The sequence below is a fragment of the Anoplolepis gracilipes genome, chromosome 8, assembly GCF_047496725.1.
Source record: "Anoplolepis gracilipes chromosome 8, ASM4749672v1, whole genome shotgun sequence".
Taxonomy (NCBI): Eukaryota; Metazoa; Arthropoda; class Insecta; order Hymenoptera; family Formicidae; genus Anoplolepis; species Anoplolepis gracilipes.
Genome location: NC_132977.1, coordinates 11,846,746 through 11,869,602, shown reverse-complemented (window position 1 = coordinate 11,869,602; position 22,857 = coordinate 11,846,746). Strand labels below are relative to the sequence as shown.

The window sequence follows — 22,857 nt, the reverse complement described above, 5'->3', positions numbered from 1 at the left end:
TGCATAGTGGGAGAACCTTTAGGTTTCCTGCAAATTCCAGGATAGAGATGACCGAAAAGCGTAGAGAACTGGAGCCTTTATGACACGTGTTCCTGGCAATTGGAAAATACATAAAAATATAAGTTTCGCTGTAGATTTCGTCTGACTACAAACAAGCAATCAGTGATACGCGAATAGTTTAGTCAGATATCTTTAAATTAAGTTACTTTTTTGCATTTTACTAAATTTTTAACTCAATTTTTTTAATAATGGCTACGATAATGTGCTTATCTGAAGAAGTGATAGATATGATACTTGGTTGTAATAATATTAGCATTGAGGATATCATTAACTTCAGATGTGTGTGCAAGAAATTTCGACACGTAGCCAAATACAAGAAATTTCAGGAAAAAAAGTTTTTACAGAGGTAATTACTTATTAATTAATTAATTTCTTGCAATTTGTTTCCATTAAAGTACCTATTATAAAATCTGCTTTGCAAAAAATGGATTTTATAAAAATAAGACATATAAATAATGTAAAAAGTACAATAAAAAATATAAAAATATTAAGAAAATCAAATCGCATAAAGAGCGTGAGCAATTATTTTTAATAAATTTTTTCATCAATTAAATTTATTACTTAATTAACGGAATAGTTAAATTTCGTATTTTCTTTATAAGAAACAAAAAATTTTTGGAGATAACTTGCATTCACTTTTCTGTTTCTTGATTTTTACTAGTTTTAATAATATTAAAAATTTTAGTGAATTTGTGTTATTAAATAACTCATTAAATTAATGTCTTTAAAATACATAAAATATAAAAGTTTATTTGTTATATTTACAGAGTATGGCTATAATGCTATCTACTGTTTATATTATTGAATATTATTAGTGTGTGTTTAAGTTTTAATTTACGATATAAATTGAAGATTATATATATATACTACACTTTATTTTGCATTAAAACAAAAAAATCGATATATTTACTAATTATGTTATATTACACTAATTATGTATATTACAATTTAAACAATTTAAACAATTTAATTTTTAAATCTGTAAACTTTCTGTTACTAAGGCAATAGTTTAGTGTTTTTTTTAATTTACAATAATATTATTTATTTTAATTTCAGGTGGCCTACAGCAAGAAAACATTATAACAATAAGGTGTTTAAAAAAAATGAGCAAAAAGGGTCTGAAGGAAATGAACAGAAAAATGAAAACGTGTTAAACTTAATAAATATAGGTATTAATTGTGCGAGAGGATTACGAAAATCCATGCATAAAATTATTGAAAGATATTATTCTGTCCATACAGTAATTAATAATTATTTAGAATACGATTTCATATTTCCATTTTATGAAGATGATGTAGTTTGGGACTATAGAAATAAAAAAGTAAAAGCTCCTTTCTATATTGATGAGATTAAAAACTTGCTCACTGAATTTTCACGGTAAAATTATATAAATTAAAGTACAATTAACTTTACGGATTAACCTACATATTGCACAATTAATATTGTACATTTATTTAGAAAACCTGCTTACAATCTAACGGAAAAATATTACAATGTACAACTCTTTAACTATCTGAGGAAAGATATGCTGAAAATGGAATTATGTATATTTTTGGACCAACCTGACAGAGTACTACTATTGGAACGACTTGCTACTATTAAGGCGCAAGAGTTCCAGCCCCAAAAGGATGTATTTTACTCGTCCGTAACAGCATTACTGGATAATATAGTATTTGAAGTATTGAATAGTCTCAGAGAGAAAGATCCCGAACATTCGATATTCTCGGCGTCTGCAGAAAATTTTTCCTATTGGAAAAACAACAATATCGACGATAATCAATGGAATGAAGCAGAAGGAATACAAATTATGGATACACTCGACGAATATATATTTGGCAAATTGAACTTTCGACCAGACAAATCGAAAAATATAGAATGGAATATGCAATTAAAACGGAAATGTATAGATTATGCAAGTATTATAGATTATAATATATTATAAAAGTATAGGCAATTAGGACGTAAACATGGCCATATGTTTGTTTTAATCTTATAAATACTTTCCTTTTAATTAATTTCTGCATTGTTTAATTTCTGACATTAGGTCTTAGAACATAAATGTGGTCAAGAAGTAATAATATATATAATATATCACAGCGTTGGTAGAAGACTCGGTCTACGCTGCGATATACTAATGAATTATTCTCATGAAAGTACATATCTGTTTTGGAAACCAAGTTAGTAAGTGTAATATCAGATTTGAAATTATTGGAATCTTTTTCGGTATTTTTATTTTTATCCTACAAACACGCCTACATATATTATTTTTATTGTTTACAGTGCCACAAATAGTTTAGAAAATGCAAAATGTTTTAGAATAAATTCTAACAAATACCCAGACTGTTTTATCAAAGAACAGAATTTTACAAGTTTCGAAGTAATAACAGCCAACGAGGTTGGTAATAACTAATATTTAATTTTTATTAATTTTAATATTAATTAATAAGATTATAATATTGTAATACAATTAAGCAGAAAGACTTAAATAACGTATAGTTTTCTTGTGTGTAAGTGAAAACTGATTGACACATTAAAACCATTATTTGTTATAGATAGAAAATATACTCTCGAATTTGATTCAGTTAAATGAAAATTTATGGGAAAGCAGTAAACTCAATGGTTGGGATTTCTACCACTGTGCATGGACAACGTCGTACAAGCAAGAAGAATTAAATGCTTGGAGTGGGATTTCACGATCTATTCCAGCACACTGTATTGTACGTAAGCACACTGTTGCACTGTGTTGCACATTAATAATAATAATAAATAATCTTTAAAGTTTTTCTCTAATCATACGTACAATTACATATAAATTATAATTACCTATAATTTAACTAGCTGTAATTTAACTTTCTACAAATTTATTTAAAACTAATTTTACAAGAAATATCAATTAAAGCTTGAAGCTACAATTTCCAGCACGTCCTACTCATGGAAAACTGTGAAATACCTAATGCAAGATCAAAAGAAGTAAAATTTGCGGTTGGAATGATTGTAACGCATAGTGATCAATCGACAGACTGTTCTGCTGGCGTGATCATTGGATGGCACCGATATGAAGACAGACATTTTGTTACAATCAAGAAACAGGATAGACGTAATTTTGATATTCTTCCATTGAATATTTGTTGTGATTTTAAGGAACAAACACATTATCTAATTCTTACCGAAAATAATGAAATGTGTTACGTTGGAGAAGGTATTTGAATATCATTATATAAATGCGTTTTGATATTATATTACATTTTTTTTCTTACTTGTCTCATCTTTTTGTATATATTGTAAAATAATATTTTATTTTATTTTAATTCATCTTGTCTTCTTCTTTTTTAATTTAGATGTTTTATTTATTTTTAGTGTTACTTATTATCGCATTTTTTTTATTATTATTTAATTTTATTTATCTAATTGTTTTTTAATTTTTTATTATAGACGCTATAACTTTAACAACGCCGAAATGGATCGAAAATAGTGAAATAGGTCGCCACTTTGACAAATTCACGGGCACGCATTACGTACCAAACAAAGCGCTGGAAAAACATTACCCGCATGATGCCGCTGTAACTGCCACAAAAGCAATATCAGATAATGATGCTAATTTTTAGACAATGCGCGTTATCGGGACGTACACACACGAGCGAGCGAGCCATGTACGTGAGCCGCCCAGCGCCAGGCGGCTTTTACTACTAGAAACTAGAAGACCGATAAGATGGATTTTCTGTCTCTATCATGAGCTGATGCTTGACGCCTAATGCTCAAGCTTGAGATTTCGGGAATTAAACCAGCGACTTAACTCATTTTTATTTATTTATTATCTTACTTGGAAAAAATTATGAATTATATCAATCTTTTATATAATTATATTGCAATTTAATGTGTATATAAAAGATGAAAAATAATTGAAGAAATAAAAATAATAAAAATCCAAAATTTTAATGATTAAAATATTTTATTGAATAATATTTAAATAATACCAAAATAATATTTTATAAATGGACAACGTACATGTTGTTGCTCAACGGAAACTGCGAGAAGGTGATGGTCCTCTTCTGTCAAGAGGAAATGTAGAAAAATGTTTCTTTCAATGTTATATTAAATATAACAAAATTATATATAATAATACATTATATTATATATATATATATATATATATATATTGTATATTTGTAATAATAATTGACAGATAACATTTTGTAATAATAATAAAAAGTGTTTAAACCCATATATGTATTTATATTGTGTAACAATTACATTTTATTACAGCAAAAATATACTTTGAAAAAAAAGTTTGCTCATCATGATTCAAACCAATAACGTCGATAAAATATTGAGTTTATTTTATTTTCGATGATTTATTTATAGATAAGGAGCTCACATTATAGTGTACAGGGTGTTTTCGCAACATGAATCAATAAGTTGGGTTGCCTATCTGACGATCGGCAAAGGCATGTTTTACCGACCTCGTATAATCGAAAATTAATAAAATCAGGGAATCGATTACGTAATTTTTTCTTTATGAAAAGTGAAAAAATTATATGATTGATACCTTAAATGCAAATCCGGTTATGAATGAGAAAACTGAAATCACTCTTGTCAATGATATAAGAAAGAACAAATTTATTTCATATTCAATTCAACTTCTCGCGCATTGTATACATCCAGCGACAGCGCTAAGCAATATGCGCGAGAGCTACTGTGACAACAAATAATAACGCGATCGAAACAAATAGACTATAATAGAATTAATGCGCTGTGCAGCCAAGGATTTTTAATTCGTCATGTTTTCCGCATGAAAAACGAGGGTGAAAGGAGCAAAAAAAGGACGCAAAAATTAAGTAATATTTTAATTAATAAGTGAAAAGATTTGTAAAATAAAACCTTTACCGTACTTTTGTGTGATGCCGATTTATCGACTAAATTATTAAAACGGCGCAAAAATTATATATATACACTTTGTATCAGTATCTTTTAAGGACGTGTATTTTTTTTAGTTTTTCAAATCTATCTATACGATGTTATTTAATGACCTGACATGAGTTTTGCGATCCATTTAATCTAAATATTCTATAGAGTCGTGTATTTTTGTTCACAATTTACTACATAAGATTGATCATTTTAATAAATATATTTCCGAATTTATGATATATTAACAAGATTGATTTTTAGAGTGTGATTTTCACAGGATAGATGATAGAAAGTATACTGGAATGAATAATGTCAGAATTAGAATCATTACAAAATATAAATTCTTTATTGTTAATAATTAAATATTACTAATAAGTATCAATAATAATTGATTAGAATGTTAACGTTTGTCCCAGGTATTGGTAATAATATGTGGAACACTGTCTGTCGAATTCGCTTGGTAAGTAGCATATAGTATCCACGCTATCTGTAAAAATCTGTATTTAAAATTAAATTATGACAAACAGTTATTTACAAGCAAAATAGTTATCGAATAAACAAAACGTGTTAAAATTTGTATCCAACATATTTTTGATTATCTTTTATTGTTAATTGTTTTTATTAATTTATTTACTTATAATTAATTGTCACTTTTTGCTTGTAATATTGTTTTTATCTTTGTTAATTCTGTTTCTTTTTTCTTATTTATCTTTTCTATTTGACAGCTGATGAATTAAATAATGCGCGCTTTCAATTTGCGATCAAATGTCTACATATATAATTAGACAGATCAAACCGTCAGAAAATATTATCTTCAGTCCGTTGAGCATTTTCGAAGGATTATTGTTAGTTTACTTTAGATCCAGCGATTCAACGGAGAAGCATATAAAAGGTAATGCGATCACTTATCGATGATCGCTTTAAACACATATTGACGTGTTTTACCTAGTTTAAAATAAATAAATAAAATAAATTATGAATATATAAAATAAAAAAAGATTAATGACTCTTTAAAAAAAAAAAGTAACTTTAATTGTTGATTTGACTACAAATGTTGATTTATAAGTAAATAATAATGTAAATAAATGAATAATAATTAATCAGGTAATATTAATTAGAAAGATAATCGTATTTATGATTATTGATTAATTAAAAATCATTCGATTGAAGACTTTGTTAGCTATCTCGCTTACTCTCTTTATACGTTCTTGTTCTCTCTTTCGGCGACACTTTGGAATCGGAGATTTTTCCTTATCTATAAATATAATCATTTAATTGAATAAAAACTAAGACTTTTATTTTGCATTTTATCAGCATTTGGAACATAATTTTAATGGACTGCTAAGATTTTTATGATTAAAATGATGCTAAACACAACATAAATCGGATAATATTAATTAGTAAGATAATTGTAGTTATGACTATTGATTAATTAAAAATCATCCAATTAATGTCGTGTTTGGTGTCATTTTAATCGCAAAAATTTCATTAATCCACTAAAATTATTTTCAAACCGATTAAATGCGAAATAATATTCTTAATTTTTATTCAATAAAATGTTTATATTTGGAGAAGTAAGGAAAAATCTTTGTGTGCGTGTGTGCTGTCGAAGTGTCGCCGAAAGAGAGAACGAGAACGTATAAAGAGTAAGTGAGATAGCTAATAACGAAGTCTCATATATCATATATATGACAGAATATACATACTTTCATATATCATCTCACTATAAAATATAAAACTTTCTTATTTCATATTTTATTGGTTTGAAAATAATTTTAATGGATGAATGAGATTTTTTGTGATTATAGATGAAAATAAGTTTTGATTAATTAAGGAAAGTATGTATATTCTGTTATATATATTATATTACGTAGTAATATACATATATATACATATATATACAGGGTGCTCTAGTAAAGGTGGAGAATTTCTCGGGGGCATGTAGAGCAGGTAAAAATAACCCCATAAGTTTCTGTAAAATTTTTTTATATAATGCATTTCTATCGAGATATTTGTCTCTAAAGTTTAAATTTGAGAATCATTTTTTCTTAAATAACTTTTATATTACTTTGTAGATCTTAATAATGTATAAGAACTTTTTTTTTATTAAATGAAGACCTTTCAAATAGTGTGATAGATTTTTTAATATCATCTCAGAGTGCCAAAATCAGTTCTTTTGAAAGTCTTTTAACTTACCAAACTTTAAAGCCGGTGGGCTTTTTTATTTTTGAATTATGTTTTTAGATTCTTCACATCTTTCTCTTAGAAAAAGGTACTCTTGTTTCATTCCGTTAACGACCAACTGTTTTCAAGAAAATCCCATTTGATCGATAGAAAGTAAACCTTTATTTGTAATAGTTGAATAATGATTTTCAAAATAATACAAAATTACATTATTAAAGAGAGAACAATTGCTTGAAAACAATTATTTATCACTGTGAACAAATAAGAAATGTTTCTAAGATATTATGGCGTTAAAATCGGTGGAAGTTATTTTAAACAATTTTTTTTTAAATTGGTTCAATTCGTTAATTGTATTTTAATTTATATAACTTTACCGTGAAAATTCAGTGAGCAAGTTTTTAATCTCATCAATATAGAAAGAAATTTTTATTTCATCTTTATGCTCCCTATATATTCGCGATATATCTTCATCAAACTAAAATATGTAAGTGTAATGTGATGAATTATCGAGAAATATATATTCAGAATTATATTTTTCAATATTTTGATGCATGGAATTCCGTAATCGTTTCGCACATTTATTGCCTATTTCCATAAAGTTTAACACGTTTTTATTTTTCTGTTCATTTCCTTCAGACTCTTTCTGTTTATTTTCTTTAAACATTGTATTATAATGTTTTCTCGCTGTAGGCCACTTGAAATTGAAATAAATAATATTATTGTAAATTAAAAAAAACCGCTAAACTATTGCATTAGTAACATTAATTTTGCAAAAAATAAAATTGTTTAAATTGTGTGATATACATAATTAGTCAAAATATCGACTTTTTTGTTTTAATGCCAAATAAAGTGTATATATATGTATATTATCTTCAATTTATATCATAAATTTAAACACACACTAATAATTTTCAATAATAAAAATAGTAGATAGCATTATAGCCGTATTCTGCAAATATAATAAATAAATTTTTATATTTCATGTATTTACTAAACATCAATTAACTAAAATTATTTTATTATTAAAACTGGCTAACAAAAGTGAAGAAACAGAAAAGTGAATGCGAGTTATCTCCAACAATTTTTTGCATTTTACAAAAGAAATACGAAATTTAACTATTCCGTTAATTAAGTAAACAATAAATTTAATTAATGAAAAAATTTATTAAAAATAATTGCTCATACTCTTTATGCGATTTGATTTTCTTAATCTTTTTATATTTTTTATTGTACTTTTTACATTTTTTATATGTCTTACTTTTATAAAATACATTTTTTGCAAAGCTGATTTTATAATAGGTACTTTAATGGAAACAAATTGCAAGAAATTAATTAATTAATAAGTAATTACCTCTGTAAAAACTTTTTTTCCTGAAATTTCTTGTATTTGGCTACGTGTTGAAATTTCTTGCACACACATCTGAAGTTAATGATATCCTCAATGCTAATATTATTGCAACCAAGTATCATGTCTATCACTTCTTCAGATAAGCACATTATCGTAGCCATTATTAAAAAAATTTAGTTAAAAATTTAATAAAATGCAAAAAAAATAACTTAATGTAAGGAGATCGGACTACACTATTCGCGTATCACTGATTTCCTGTTTGTAGTCAGGCGAAAGCTATTGCGAAACTTATATTCTTATGTATTTTTTAATTGCCAGGAGCACGTATCATGTAGACTACAGTTTTTTATACTCTCTGTCCATCTCTATCTTGGAATTTTTCTATCCTTGGAAGTTAAACCTAAAGATACTCCCACTATACTGTTGCTAAGTGACTACGCGCACAATAGGAAAATTTTTCTAAAGTTTTTCAGGTAATACTTGTGAGAAATCCTTCGAGTTTCGAATTTCAAAGAAGATATCTGCCTTTTGTTACACATGTCCCTGCCATGAAATACATATTTAGAAAAAAAGTTAGAACAAACAGAAAGTTAAAAACAAACAGAAAGATAAAAGAAATTATGAGAATGTAAATAAAAGAAACATAGAGAGAAAAAAAATAAAAGCAAATTTATTTTGCTGTAAAATAATAAGAATCATTTTACATAGAAAATTGCATTAGAGTGAAATATATTAATTAAATATGTTCAGAATAGAGAACACAGCTCAACTCAGGTAGCACTGTTCGTTTTATAAACGTTTTCTAAACGTATCTAATACGAAAAGTTTTATAACGTTTATAAAATAAACATGTGCTACCTGGGAACGATTGAAAACGAATATGAATATACGCTGGAGAAAAACTGCGTCACGCGTGTGCGCGCTTAGTTCACAGACGCCATTATTATATCGTTATTTTTCAATAAAATTGGAAAGACTTAAAATTTTCACGTGATATTCACGACACATAAAAAAATTATTTTAAATAAAAATTTAAAGCTAAGTTTATGAATATTTCTAAATATAACTTTTTTCTAAATATGTATTTCATGGCAGGGACATGTGTAACAAAAGGCAGGCAATTTCTTTAAAATTGGAAACCCGAAGAATTTCTCACAAGTAAGTATTACCTTAAAGACTTTAGAAAAATTTTCCTATTGTGCGCGTAGTCGCTTAGCAACTGCATAGTGGGAGAATCTTTAGGTTTACTGCAAATTCCAGGGTAGAGATGACCGAAGAGCGTAGAGAACTGCAGCCTATATGACACATGTTCCTGGCAATTGGAAAATACATAAAAATATAAGTTTTGCTGTAGATTTCGTCTGACTACAAACAAGCAATCAGTGATACGCGAATAGTTTAGTCAGATCTCCTTAAATTAAGTTATTTTTTTGCATTTTATTAAATTTTTAACTCAATTTTTTTAATAATGGCTACGATAATGTGCTTATCTGAAGAAGTGATAGATATGATACTTGGTTGTAATAATATTAGCATTGAGGATATCATTAACTTCAGATGTGTGTGCAAGAAATTTCGACACGTAGCCAAATACAACAAATTTCAGGAAAAAAAGTTTTTACAGAGGTAATTACTTATTAATTAATTAATTTCTTGCAATTTGTTTCCATTAAAGTACCTATTATAAAATCTGCTTTGCAAAAATTGGATTTTATAAAAATAAGACATATAAATAATGTAAAAAGTACAATAAAAAATATAAAAATATTAAGAAAATCAGATAGCATAAAGAGCGTGAGCAATTATTTTTAATAAATTTTTTCATCAATTAAATTTATTGTTTTACTTAATTAACGGAATAGTTAAATTTCGTATTTTCTTTATAAGAAACAAAAAATTTTTGGAGATAACTTGCATTCACTTTTCTGTTTCTTGATTTTTATTAGCCAGTTATAATAATAGAATTATTTTAGTGAATTTGTGTTATTAAATAACTCATTAAATTAATGTCTTTAAAATACATAAAATATAAAAGTTTATTTGTTATATTTACAGAGTATGGCTATAATGCTATCTACTGTTTATATTATTGAATATTATTAGTGTGTGTTTAAGTTTTAATTTACGATATAAATTGAAGATTATATATATATATATACTACACTTTATTTTGCATTAAAACAAAAAAATCGATATATTTACTAATTATGTTATATTACACTAATTATGTATATACTAATATTACAATTTAAACAATTTAATTTTTAAATCTGTAAACTTTCTGTTACTAAGGCAATAGTTTAGTGTTTTTTTAAATTTACAATAATATTATTTATTTTAATTTCAGGTGGCCTACAGCAAGAAAACATTATAACAATAAGGTGTTTAAAAAAAATGAGCAGAAAGATTCTGAAGGAAATGAACAGGAAAATAAAAACGTGTTAAACTTTATAGATATAGGTATTAATTGTGCGAGAGGATTACGAAAATCCATGCATAAAATTATTGAAATATATTATTCTACCCATATAGTAACTAATAATTTCTTAGAATATGATTTCATATTTCCATTTTATGAAGATGATATAGTTTGGGACTATATAAATAAAAAAGTAAAAGCTCCTTTCTATATTGATGAGATTAAAAACTTGCTCACTGAATTTTCACGGTAAAATTATATAAATTAAAATACAATTAACTTTACGGATTAACCTACATATTGCACAATTAATATTGTACATTTATTTAGAAAACCTGCTTACAATCTAACGGAAAAATATTACAATGTACAACTCTTTAACTATCTGAGGAAAGATATGCTGAAAATGGAATTATGTATATTTTTGAACCAACCTGACAGAGTGCGATTATTGGAACGACTTGCTACTATTAAGGCGCAAGAGTTCCAGCCCCAAAAGGATGTATTTTACTCGTCCGTAACAGCATTACTGGATAATATAGTATTAGAAGTATTGAATAGTCTCAGAGAGAAAGATCCCGACCATTCGATATTCTCGGCGTCTGCAGAAAATTTTTCCTATTGGAAAAACAACAATATCGACGATAATCAATGGAATGAAGCAGAAGGAACGCAAATTATGGATACACTCGACGAATATATATTTGGCAAATTGAACTTTCGACCAGACCAATCGAGAAATATAGAATGGAATATGCAATTAAAACGGAAATGTATAGATTATGCAAGTATTATAGATTATAATATATTATAAAAGTATAGGCAATTAGGACGTAAACATGGCCATATGTTTGTTTTAATCTTATAAATACTTTCCTTTTAATTAATTTCTGCATTGTCTAATTTCTGACATTAGGTCTTAGAACATAAACGTGGTCAAGAAGTAATAATATATATAATATATCACAGCGTTGCCAGAAGACTCGGTCTACGCTGCGATATAGTAATGAAATATTCTCATGAAAGTACATATCTGTTTTGGAAACCAAGTTAGTAAGTGTAATATCAGATTTGAAATTATTGGAATCTTTTTCGGTATTTTTATTTTTATCCTACAAACACGCCTACATATATTATTTTTATTGTTTACAGTGCCACAAATAGTTTAGAAAATGCAAAATGTTTTAGAATAAATTCTAACAAATACCCAGACTGTTTTATCAAAGAACAGAATTTTACAAGTTTCGAAGTAATAACAGCCAACGAGGTTGGTAATAATTAATATTTAATTTTTATTAATTTTAATATTAATTAATAAGATTATAATATTGTAATACAATTAAGCAGAAAGACTTAAATAACGTATAGTTTTCTTGTGTGTAAGTGAAAACTGATTGACACATTAAAACCATTATTTGTTATAGATAGAAAATATACTCTCGAATTTGATTCAGTTAAATGAAAATTTATGGGAAAGCAGTAAACTCAATGGTTGGGACTTCTACCACTGTGCATGGACAACGTCGTACAAGCAAGGAAAATTAAATGCTTGGAGTGGGATTTCACGATCTATTCCAGCACACTGTATTGTACGTAAGCACACTGTTGCACTGTGTTGCACATTAATAATAATAATAAACAATCTTTAAAGTTTTTCTCTAATCATACATACAATTACATATAAATTATAATTACCTATAATTTAACTAGCTGTAATTTAACTTTCTACAAATTTATTTAAAACTAATTTTACAAGAAATATCAATTAAAGCTTGAAGCTACAATTTTCAGCACGTCCTACTCATGGAAAACTATGAAATACCTAATGCAAGATCAAAAGAAGTAAAATTTGCGGTTGGAATGATTGTAACGCATAGTGATCAATCGACAGACTGTTCTGCTGGCGTGATAATTGGATGGCACCGATATGAAGACAAATATTTAGTTAAAATCAAGAAATTCAATAGGAGACATGATTTTAATTTTCTTCCGTTGAATATTTGTAGTGATTTTAAAGAACAAACACATTATCTAATTCTTACCGAAAATAATGAAATGTGTTACGTTGGAGAAGGTATTTGAATATCATTATATAAATGCGTTTTGATATTATATTACATTTTTTTTCTTACTTGTCTCATCTTTTTGTATATATTGTAAAGTAATATTTTATTTTATTTTAATTCATCTTGTCTTCTTCTTTTTTAATTTAGATGTTTTATTTATTTTTAGTGTTACTTATTATTGCATTTCTTTTATTATTATTTAATTTTATTTATCTAATTGTTTTTTAATTTTATATTATAGACGCTATAACTTTAACAACGCCGAAATGGATCGAAAATAGTGAAATAGGTCGCCACTTTGACAAATTCGAGGGCACGCATTACGTACCAAACAAAGCGCTGGAAAAACATTACCCGCATGATGCCGCTGTAACTGCCACAAAAGCAATATCAGATAGTGATGCTATTTTTTAGACAATGCGCGTTATCGGGACGTACACACACGAGCGAGCGAGCCATGTACGTGAGCCGCCCAGCGCCAGGCGGCTTTTACTACTAGAAACTAGAAGACCGATAAGATGGATTTTCTGTCTCTATCATGAGCTGACGCTTGACGCCTAATGCTCAAGCTTGAGATTTCAGGAATTATACCAGCGACTTAACTCATTTTTATTTATGTATTATCTTACGTGAGAAAAATTATGAATTATATCAATCTCTCATATAATTATATTGCAATTTACTGTGTACATAAAAGGTGAAAAATAATTGAAGAAATAAAAATAATAAAAATCCAAAATTTTAATGATTAAAATATATTAATAAATAATATTTAAATAATACCAAAATATTTTAATCATTAAAATTTTGGATTTTTATTATTTTTATTTTTTCAATTATTTTTCATCTTTTATGTACACAGTAAATTGCAATATAATTATATATTATTACAAATATACAAAATATATATATATATATATTTGTAATAATAATTGACAGATAGCATTTTATTGTAATAATAATCAAAAATGTTTAAACTCATATATGTATTTATATTGTGTAACAATTGCATTTTATTACAGCAAAAATATACTTTGAATAAAAAGTTTGCTCATCGTGATTCGAACCAACAACGTCGATAAAATATTGAGTTTATTTTATTTTCGATGATTTATTTATGGATAAGGAGCTCGCATTATAGTGTATATGTCAGCCTCACTTTTTTGTTGTATTAAAACGCAGTCATCTACCATCATTATTTTTTGTATATATATTATTGATATTATTATGAATTTATATTACAAATTTATATTATAATAAAAAATTTATCAAAATTATATAACAATTTGCATTTAAAAATTATTTATAAATTTATATTTGTACAAAAATCAAGGGTGCATAAAATATAAATATATATTTATTGTTATAAATATATATATGTTGTTATATGAAGTTGCAATATGAAAAGTAGAGTCGTTTGGGACACAATTCGAATCCTACGTTTGTGTCAATCCTCGATGAGAAGTCTCTACGATTTTGGACCTTGTAGAATTTTATTTTATCGTTCTGTCATCGCGCCACTATCGTGGAATTCAACGATTCGCGTCTTTGCCTCGCTCGACGATTTTGAAACCAGATCTTTATCTAGAAAAAAGTAATATATATATATATACTAAATTGCATTTCAATTAATCATTCTCAATGCAATCATTTTTTTGCTACATTATTTACAGATTCCTATGTCGATAACTTTCCAACAACTGATAAAAGAAAAATCTATTTTATCTACTGAAATCGTGCGAAACGAAACTTTTAAATTCGAATTGAAGCAGGTCGACGAAGATTATTATCAACGTGTAACATGCATTTTTGCAAAAAGAACTTGATTTATGTCATTGACATATGCACGAGAAATAGATTTAATAACGCTGATTGTTCGCAGATAAAAGGTATCAGACAAACAGAGAGGATGATTTTTCTTTGATTTTTTCTTCTTTCAACATACTTTACTCTGTGGCAGCCTCAACATCGCCGACATCTCGACGACGTCGTTCCTGGACAAATAAGCACTTTTCCTGTACCTGTCCTCCAACACCTGCAGCTGCGACGAAGAGAATGGGATGCGAGGACGGTCGTCCGTTCGTCGCTTGATTCGTCGTCTCTCGACGTAGGACCGTCTCGGCAGTTTCGGCGGTCTGTACCGGGTGTACTGTAGCCACGTGAGATCAGCTCGCCGTATTTGTGTCACATCAACGATCGGGATAGCGTCCGGTATCGTCTCATCCGGGACGACACGATCAGCGCGTTCCTCGCGTTCTGGGGTCTCTCCCTCACGTCGCGATGCCTGTTCCTCGCTCGCTTCCTGGATCGGAAAAAAGCAGACGCGTGGCTTCCGCTCGTCCCGTTCCACGCTCCTCCGCCCCTCGTCATCCGCTCGTGTCTTTGGCGAGCAATCGTTCGACAGTATACGGGCTATGCTGAAGTCCGTATTTTTCATCCGTGCTTCGCTCGTCATCCCGAATGTTTCACTAAACTTCCCGAAGGACGAGCTCCTCGCTATATATATATATATTGTATATATATATACACATATCGCGCATATACGGATACGCGTACGCACGTGTGTACGCACTCTCGTGGGGCGCGTACCCCTCGTTTTCGCGATACACATTCTCTCCCTCTCACTTTCTCTCTTTTTGCGGCAAATCCAAATTAAACGCATAGTTGCACGCGCGATGGCTATCACGTTGCTCGCACGACGAGGCGGGGGGGGGGAGGGAGGAGGTGAAGGAAGGGGGTCGCGCTTCGGTTAACGCCGCGTGTACCTGTCCCATTGTTGTGCATGCTCTTATACCAGTGTATTATCTCTGACCGCATCTCTCTCTTCGGCTACTCCTCTGTAATAATAACAATGTAATTGATACTCGGTAGCGAGGGAACGAATCTCTTCTCGTCGACCGGAGAGTTTCTATAGGGCAGATGTCCCGGTGCCCACTGAGGCTTGTATAATTAAAAAGCCACGGGGGTCACGTCTCTAATCCGGTAATATATCCATTTCGGTGATGTAAATATTGAACAGCGCTTGTGCGCTCAGCTTTCCGGTATATGTGGGTATTGTTACTCTACTAGACACACAAGCTTCTAAGTTAAACACGATACGAGGAGTTTGATACACGGTTTTTTTTGTATGCCGTTGGAAATTTACAATTACAATCATGACATTGGGAAAAAAAAAAAAAAACAGACGTCTGTATCACTGGTTTTTTGTATCTTAAGTGTGATATATACATAGATACCCTGGTGAAAAATATTCTTAGAATTTCTCATAAAAATTTTCAGATTTTTATAAAAAGTCTAAAACTTTTTTAGAAGTCAACACATATGTCTCATTCTATCTTTATTCAATATGCAATGGAAAATAAAGATAGAATAACACTTGCTTTAATTTGTATAGATATCGCTATAAATGAAATGTGCATTCAAACAGTGGAAAATATAAAAGCTGGATAGATCGATTTTTAGAAATATTCATTAAACAAATTTAAATTCCTCATAAATATTTTGAGTGATACGGAGATATTTCATATTTTTATTGTAAATGAATTTTGTAAAAATTTCTCTTTGTGTATAAATGTAAAATATTCTGAGATTTTTTATTATATAATTTTCTAAAAAATATGTCAAATATATATATAAAAATTTGATATTTGTTTAGAACCTTTCGTAATTTTTTCTTTTAAGTATAAAAAATTCTTAAAATTTTATAGAAAATTATAACATTTTTTTCACCAGAATCGATTAAAAGTTTCGTGTAATTCGGGAAAATATTTTCTTATATAAGTTTTCCTAAAACAATTTCTTCAATTTTCAGATATAATAATATATTATAAAAACTCTACCATATTAAAATGCTCGCTGAGAAGAAATTCCTGCGTCAAAAACATATGTTTATCAGTTTAAAAAGAAACGAGTAAAAAAAAAGTTCGAGTTATATATGAATGTAGATTATACATGTGTATATATACGATACGTTTATCTTTTAAATTATCGTTTTAGACACACGCCTCTCGTTTCTCAACGGGCAGTACGCGATTACTCGGATTACTCCACAATTACATCATACGTACTGAAATAAACCTTCATCGTCAATCGAGTATTCCTCCGTCCGTAAGAAGCCAAGAATTCTTGTTCTTTTTGAATTTTCATCCGTTGGATGTAATATCACGTCTTTTGCATCAATTTCAAGTAGATAGATATTTATATCGACAAAATTTTTACTCTTCTTAATTTATAATTTTATTATTTAATTCAGATTAATTTCTATTATCAACTATTTCCGATCTGTATATTCTCATGTCGGCTCTAATAGCATTTAATTATTCAAAGATAATTATTCTGACAATAATCCTCTTGCACGCAAGTAGAAAAATAATCGTCAATAATCTCTGGGATGTATTATTATATACATATCCCGGGAATCGCGGATGGAGTCGACTGAACGAGCGCAAGGCACAAGGTCAATTATAACTTGCTTAGATATTAATTCTTGTTTGATCAATAAGATTTTAGTAAATAGTTTAATTATTCAGAATTCTTAAAATGCATATATAGAGGACGAAGGAAATAATTTATATCAAGTGACGCTGAATGAAAAACGAGGTTTCCCAGGCGATGCGATCACGTGCACACGTTTATTTATGCTCGCTTCATAGGAATTAAAATCGCGTTCATCGTTTTCTTTTCCTTCGTCACATCGTAAATTAAATAGATTTTTGAAAAAAAAAAAAAAAAAGAGCGTGCGATAATTATTCGACATATTTTTCGAAAAGGAAAAGAAATCAAAAAGCGCGTGATAAAAATCGTCGAATGTGATATAATAAGTACGCGTTAGAAACCATCTTTTATTAATTCCTGTTTGATCAATAAGATTTTAGTAAATAGTTTAATTATTCAGATTTCTTAAAATGCATATATAGAGGACGAAGGAAATAGTTTATATCAAGTGACGCTGAATGAAAAACGACAGTTTCCCAGGCGATGCGATCACGTGCACACGTTTATTTATGCACGTTTCATAGGAATTAAAATCGCGTTCATCGTTTTCCTTTCCCTCGTCACATCGTAAATTAAATAGATTTTTGAAAAAAAAAAAAAAAAAAAAAAAAAAAAGAGCGTGCGATAATTATTCGACATATTTTTCGAAAAAAGAAAAAAAAATAAAAAAGCACGCGATAAAAATCGTCGAATGTGATATAATAAGTACGCGTTAAAAACCGATAGAAACCATCTTTAATCATCAGGTAGGTTAGGTTTCAGCGCGGGAGAGGAAAGGAGGGGAATCACGGGGTGGAGAGGGGAAGGGTGGGGAGGGGGGAGTGTCGGAGAGATCCAAACGACGACTCGCCCCGAGCGTTCCGGCCGATCTCTGTCGCGTCAGCTGTTCCCCGGCGAGGAGGAGGAAGTAAGACGGATCATCTTTCCTCAAGGATCGTGTTCTCGGTTGCGGGAAGAGCGGCGGACTGAAATTTTGCACGCAACATCCCCGTAGACATCCCCGAGGATGCAGCAGGCGAACGGCAATGGTGCCCCGGTCTCGCCGAGGAAGAAGCAACGGGTGTCCACGACCGGCGGTTCTATATCGAAGGTCACGGTGGTCCTCGGTGCCCAATGGGGCGACGAGGGCAAGGGAAAGGTCGTGGACATGCTGGCGATGGACGCTGACGTCGTGTGCAGGTGTCAGGTATGTCCGTGCCCGCCTCTCTCGGCGTCGACGCCGTTTCCCGCCTCCCGGCTCCGCTCGAATCCACCTGCGAACCCGTAAAACTTCCCTCCACTGACTTGCCTCCGTGCAACTGTCATCTGGTATTTGTCACGAATCCTTCGGAGCGTCTCCTCGGAGAGGTCGGTCCGTGTGATTTCGTTCCTACACGGGAGAATGGCGTAGCCGAAAATTAGGTTAGTTGTCGCGCATGTGTTCTCGAGAAATGCTAAGGATTATTTCCCTGAAAGGTAGTCAATCATCATATCACGAGCACGAGACGGTCTCTGTGATCTTATAACGCGGAAAATGCGAAAAAACGCTCGCGTCTACCGTCTCCTTTTTTTTTTTTTTTTTTTTTTTTTTTTATTAGTTTTATTTTTAGAAATACACACGCGCGCGTCACCTGACCCGTGGGTATTACAAACATCTCTATAGCCTGGTACCTGATATTACATAATTGATGGCTTTTATATACATATATATATATATATATATACGTAAAAAATCACGAAATTGTGGTGTGGCATATCTTAGTGACCTAAATATGAAATAATCTCTTTCTTTATTATATCGTTCTTTACAAGGATATTTGTCTCAACATATGCGCATAATTACAGCTTTATAAATCAACGCTTTATGAATAATTATATATAAGAAAAACAAAATTTATATACACTGTCAGACTACATATTTATATTCGTTTGAAAGAAATAATAAGTGTCAAGAATTATTTTTTGTAGGATTAGTATTTTATTTTTTCAATATAACTTGTGACACAATTATCTATAGCCAGTAGAAGATTTTATTTTACATTCTTTTTTGGTTTTTTGTTTTTTTTTTTTTTTTTAATCTTCTCTTTCTTTATGCATAATTAATAGAATGTAGATGGTAAATATTTTGAATTCAAATATACTTACGTATATTGAGACTTAATGCCATTATTGTTTATGTTATTCAAAGCGATTCTTGTATATTTAATTCAATGTCATTAAAATTACAATCTTTCCCGTCATAAATAATGGCAAGCCCTGTTTCTTCAAGTATTCATGTAATTTCACAGGGAGGAAATAATGCAGGGCATACTGTAGTTGTAGAAGGTACCAAATTCGACTTTCACCTTCTGCCTAGTGGAATAATCAATCCCAGATGCAAATCCGTAATAGGTAATGACCTTTTCAAATCAACAAATAAAATTTATATTCTTATTTATGAAAAGTAACATGTATTTGTCATGATTTTAATGATTAATATAAAGGAACAAAATAAACAATTTAGCAAAATAAATATACATGTGAAACTAAGATCAATGTAAAAAACAATTATTCCACTTGTTTATGGGTTATTCTATTGTCTCTTGATGTATAAATATTGAGTTATCTGCATATTGTTATTTCAATTATTCTGTATTAAACACACTGTAGATCATAGATATATATAATTAATAATATTCGTAATCTATCTTCTGTTCACAGGCAATGGAGTAGTGATTCATCTACCTGGCCTGTTTGATGAATTGGAAAAGAACGAGTCTAAAGGGCTGAAGAACTGGGAGGACAGGCTTGTAATATCAGATCGGGCGCATATAGTGTTTGATTTTCACCAACAGGTCGATGGATTGCAAGAATTGGAGAAAGGTACGCAGTCATTGGGAACTACAAAGAAAGGTATAGGACCGACGTATTCGAGCAAAGCCGCGAGAAACGGACTCAGAATTGGAGATCTTCTCGGCGACTTTGATAAGTTCTCCCAGAAGTTTAACACTTTAGTTACGTCCTATCAAAAAATGTTTCCTGCCCTTCACGTCGATATTAAAGACGAATTGGAACGTTACAAGGGGTATGCATAACGAATGTCTTTTAATGAGATTATATCGTTTGACAAAATTTATACAGTTGATTCTTTCACAGATATGCCGAACGTATAAGGCCGTACGTGAAGGAAACGGTACAGTACTTACATCAGGCTTTAAAGGATGGTAAAAAGGTCTTAGTGGAGGGTGCTAATGCAGCAATGTTGGATATAGATTTTGGTACTTATCCATATGTAACAAGTTCGAACTGCAGCATCGGTGGGGTATTGACTGGTCTTGGTCTACCACCTAGCACAATTGGCGAAATAATAGGCGTTGTAAAAGCTTACACTACCAGAGTCGGTGACGGGCCATTTCCCACAGAACTTTTAGATTCCACTGGAGAATTATTGCAGGAAAGAGGTCACGAAGTTGGCGTAACTACAAAGCGAAAGAGACGATGTGGATGGCTCGATTTACCATTGTTGAAATTTACAACGTTAGTTAATGGGTGTGTAAAACAATTTATTACATTATATTTAGAAATTTATCTTCACTTCCAGTAGCTATTTGATATAATAATATAATTATTATTGTTATTAAAATGACGTAATATATTGATCATTGTTTTTCATTCCAGATATACTTCTGTATGTTTAACAAAACTTGATATCCTGGATACATTACCAGAGATAAAAGTATGCGTTGGATATCGATTAAATGGAAAAGACATAGATTATTTCCCAGCAAGTACTTGTGAACTAACCAAGGTTGAAGTTGTATATAAAACAGTCGAAGGTTGGGAATCCACTACCGAAGGTGTACGTTCCTTAGATAAATTGCCACCTAATGCGCATAAATATATACAAATGATAGAGGAATACTTAGATGTACCAGGTATGTTTACGTAGCATTATAGCATGTATCTATATATGTGAAAAAAATGATTAGAAATAGATATACAAAAATTACTACTTTGTTACAGTCAAATGGATTGGTGTAGGAGCAGGACGAGAAAGCGTCATTGCTCTCTGACGACACACGGTCCGTCAAATATCACTTAAACGCACGGAATTAAATGTATTATTAATTTTAATTTTAATTGTAATATTTGCAATGCAAAGCTGATGAGCGCACAGGCGAAATGTACTTTAAAAATACAGTTTCAGTGAATGTAGTATTCTTGAATGCATATATAACATTGTATAATTGTGTAACAATGTGCGTATCACTTTAGTCATTTTGTAGTCGTATCTAACAAATAAGCCGAAGATAATTAGAAATGTTCGTTACGTTATCATATATTTTAAGTAGATTCTGTTAGAGATATATATACATAATTAAAGTATATTTATTTTTCAATTATTATCTTTAACCAAGTTAGCACTACATGCTGTATGAAACAATAATTTACCAAATGTTAAATTCGATGATATACCGTCGTGTTCTTGCCAACAAACGGATATGCAAAGTAAAATTTGATACATCAATTTATTAAAAAAAAAAAAAAAATCCGTTCCTTTTGTGACAGATTTGAAAAATCGGATGTCAATTTGCCGCACGATTTTAATCTCTATATAATCTGTAAATATTATATTTTAATATATGTACATTATATAGTTATTACAGCTTATATATATATGTATACTATTATAATATGATGATTAAAATATATTCAAAATTGCGATTTATTTTCCAGACATGTCTCGCTATTGCCAGAAAACATAACCTTATCATTGCTTTATAGCACTATCGGTATATTATTTTCGGTGCGTTCCTTTTGGACACTTAAAGCGCTTATAAGCATTGCTTACTACGCTGTTCCATTTGGAGTTATAAGCGCTTATAAACGCATTAATGACGTCACTGTGATGTCATAACTCGTGCTCACAAATGCTTATTTCATCGAGATAGGGCAGCAAAAGCATGAGCATTCATATGGAACGCACCTATGGTATCACATGATGAATAGAAAAATGGATTTAAATTGTAATGTGATTAATATATATGATTAATATATGATTAATAATTGAAATGTGATTTAAATTGTACATCGGTATATAATGGTAAAATCTTTTCTACGTAATTCTTTAGGCGTAATATTGCAGTTTTCTCGCGATACTTATTAAGAATTAAAAGAATGTTTTCTACTTCTGTATTAAGTTTTAAAGAATCTCCATCGTTATCAAACTATATTTCGAACATTATTACAATTAGCGAACACAAAAGAACAGTCTGTTTTTCCGCCATTTTGACATGTTCACGATGCTCAGGCACCCAAAAGGAACAACTTTCCGTTTGCAATTTTAAGCGTTTAAGCAGCAAACGGAACGATTGAAAATAGCGCTTATAAGCGTGAACGCTATTTTCAATTACAGCACGTGA

General features: G+C 30.0%; 4 protein-coding genes and 1 long non-coding RNA gene across 9 annotated transcripts; 3 read left to right on the top strand and 2 right to left on the bottom strand.

Annotated features, from left to right (window-relative positions):
• The first annotated feature begins 59 nt into the window (after nt 1-59).
• Nucleotides 60-3,905, top strand: LOC140668843 (F-box only protein 21-like). The gene is made up of 8 exons (XM_072898173.1): nt 60-406; nt 1,117-1,437; nt 1,519-1,972; nt 2,105-2,241; nt 2,341-2,455; nt 2,613-2,777; nt 2,980-3,259; nt 3,493-3,905. The coding sequence occupies exons 1-8, from the start codon at nt 249-251 to the stop codon at nt 3,663-3,665; spliced, it is 1,803 nt and encodes a 600-aa protein (XP_072754274.1). The 5' UTR covers nt 60-248; the 3' UTR covers nt 3,666-3,905.
• Nucleotides 3,906-5,283: 1,378 nt separating this feature from the next.
• On the bottom strand, nt 5,284-8,882 carry LOC140669022 (uncharacterized). Its single transcript, XR_012047284.1, has 2 exons — nt 8,501-8,882; nt 5,284-5,452 (listed from the first exon to the last, which is right to left on the bottom strand). It is a non-coding gene; the product is annotated as an uncharacterized lncRNA (long non-coding RNA).
• Nucleotides 8,883-9,776: 894 nt separating this feature from the next.
• On the top strand, nt 9,777-13,678 carry LOC140668685 (F-box only protein 21-like). 3 transcript variants are annotated; one of them, XM_072897927.1, is made up of 9 exons: nt 9,778-10,123; nt 10,845-10,957; nt 11,078-11,165; nt 11,247-11,700; nt 11,833-11,969; nt 12,069-12,183; nt 12,341-12,505; nt 12,708-12,990; nt 13,224-13,678. In XM_072897927.1, exons 1-9 carry the CDS (start codon nt 9,966-9,968, stop codon nt 13,394-13,396), a joined length of 1,686 nt encoding a protein of 561 aa, XP_072754028.1. In that variant the 5' UTR covers nt 9,778-9,965; the 3' UTR covers nt 13,397-13,678. The 3 variants fall into 3 exon arrangements, with proteins under 3 accessions (XP_072754027.1, XP_072754026.1, XP_072754028.1); XM_072897926.1 differs by having other exon boundaries at nt 9,777-10,123; nt 10,845-11,165; nt 12,371-12,505; XM_072897925.1 differs by having other exon boundaries at nt 9,777-10,123; nt 10,845-11,165.
• Nucleotides 13,679-13,866: 188 nt separating this feature from the next.
• LOC140669057 (homeobox protein MSX-1) lies at nt 13,867-19,754 on the bottom strand. Of its 3 annotated transcripts, none has more exons than XM_072898522.1 (3): nt 19,601-19,754; nt 14,928-15,819; nt 13,867-14,566 (listed from the first exon to the last, which is right to left on the bottom strand). In XM_072898522.1, exons 2-3 carry the CDS (start codon nt 15,642-15,644, stop codon nt 14,492-14,494), a joined length of 792 nt encoding a protein of 263 aa, XP_072754623.1. In that variant the 5' UTR covers nt 15,645-15,819; nt 19,601-19,754; the 3' UTR covers nt 13,867-14,491. The 3 variants fall into 3 exon arrangements, with proteins under 3 accessions (XP_072754623.1, XP_072754622.1, XP_072754624.1); XM_072898521.1 differs by lacking the exon at nt 19,601-19,754 and adding an exon at nt 17,050-18,012; XM_072898523.1 differs by lacking the exon at nt 19,601-19,754 and having other exon boundaries at nt 13,869-14,566; nt 14,928-15,284; nt 15,748-16,093.
• Adss (adenylosuccinate synthetase) lies at nt 18,307-21,834 on the top strand. Its single transcript, XM_072898515.1, has 6 exons — nt 18,307-18,662; nt 19,744-19,846; nt 20,156-20,519; nt 20,591-20,983; nt 21,113-21,369; nt 21,458-21,834. The coding sequence occupies exons 1-6, from the start codon at nt 18,483-18,485 to the stop codon at nt 21,505-21,507; spliced, it is 1,347 nt and encodes a 448-aa protein (XP_072754616.1). The 5' UTR covers nt 18,307-18,482; the 3' UTR covers nt 21,508-21,834.
• The last annotated feature ends 1,023 nt before the right edge of the window (nt 21,835-22,857 follow it).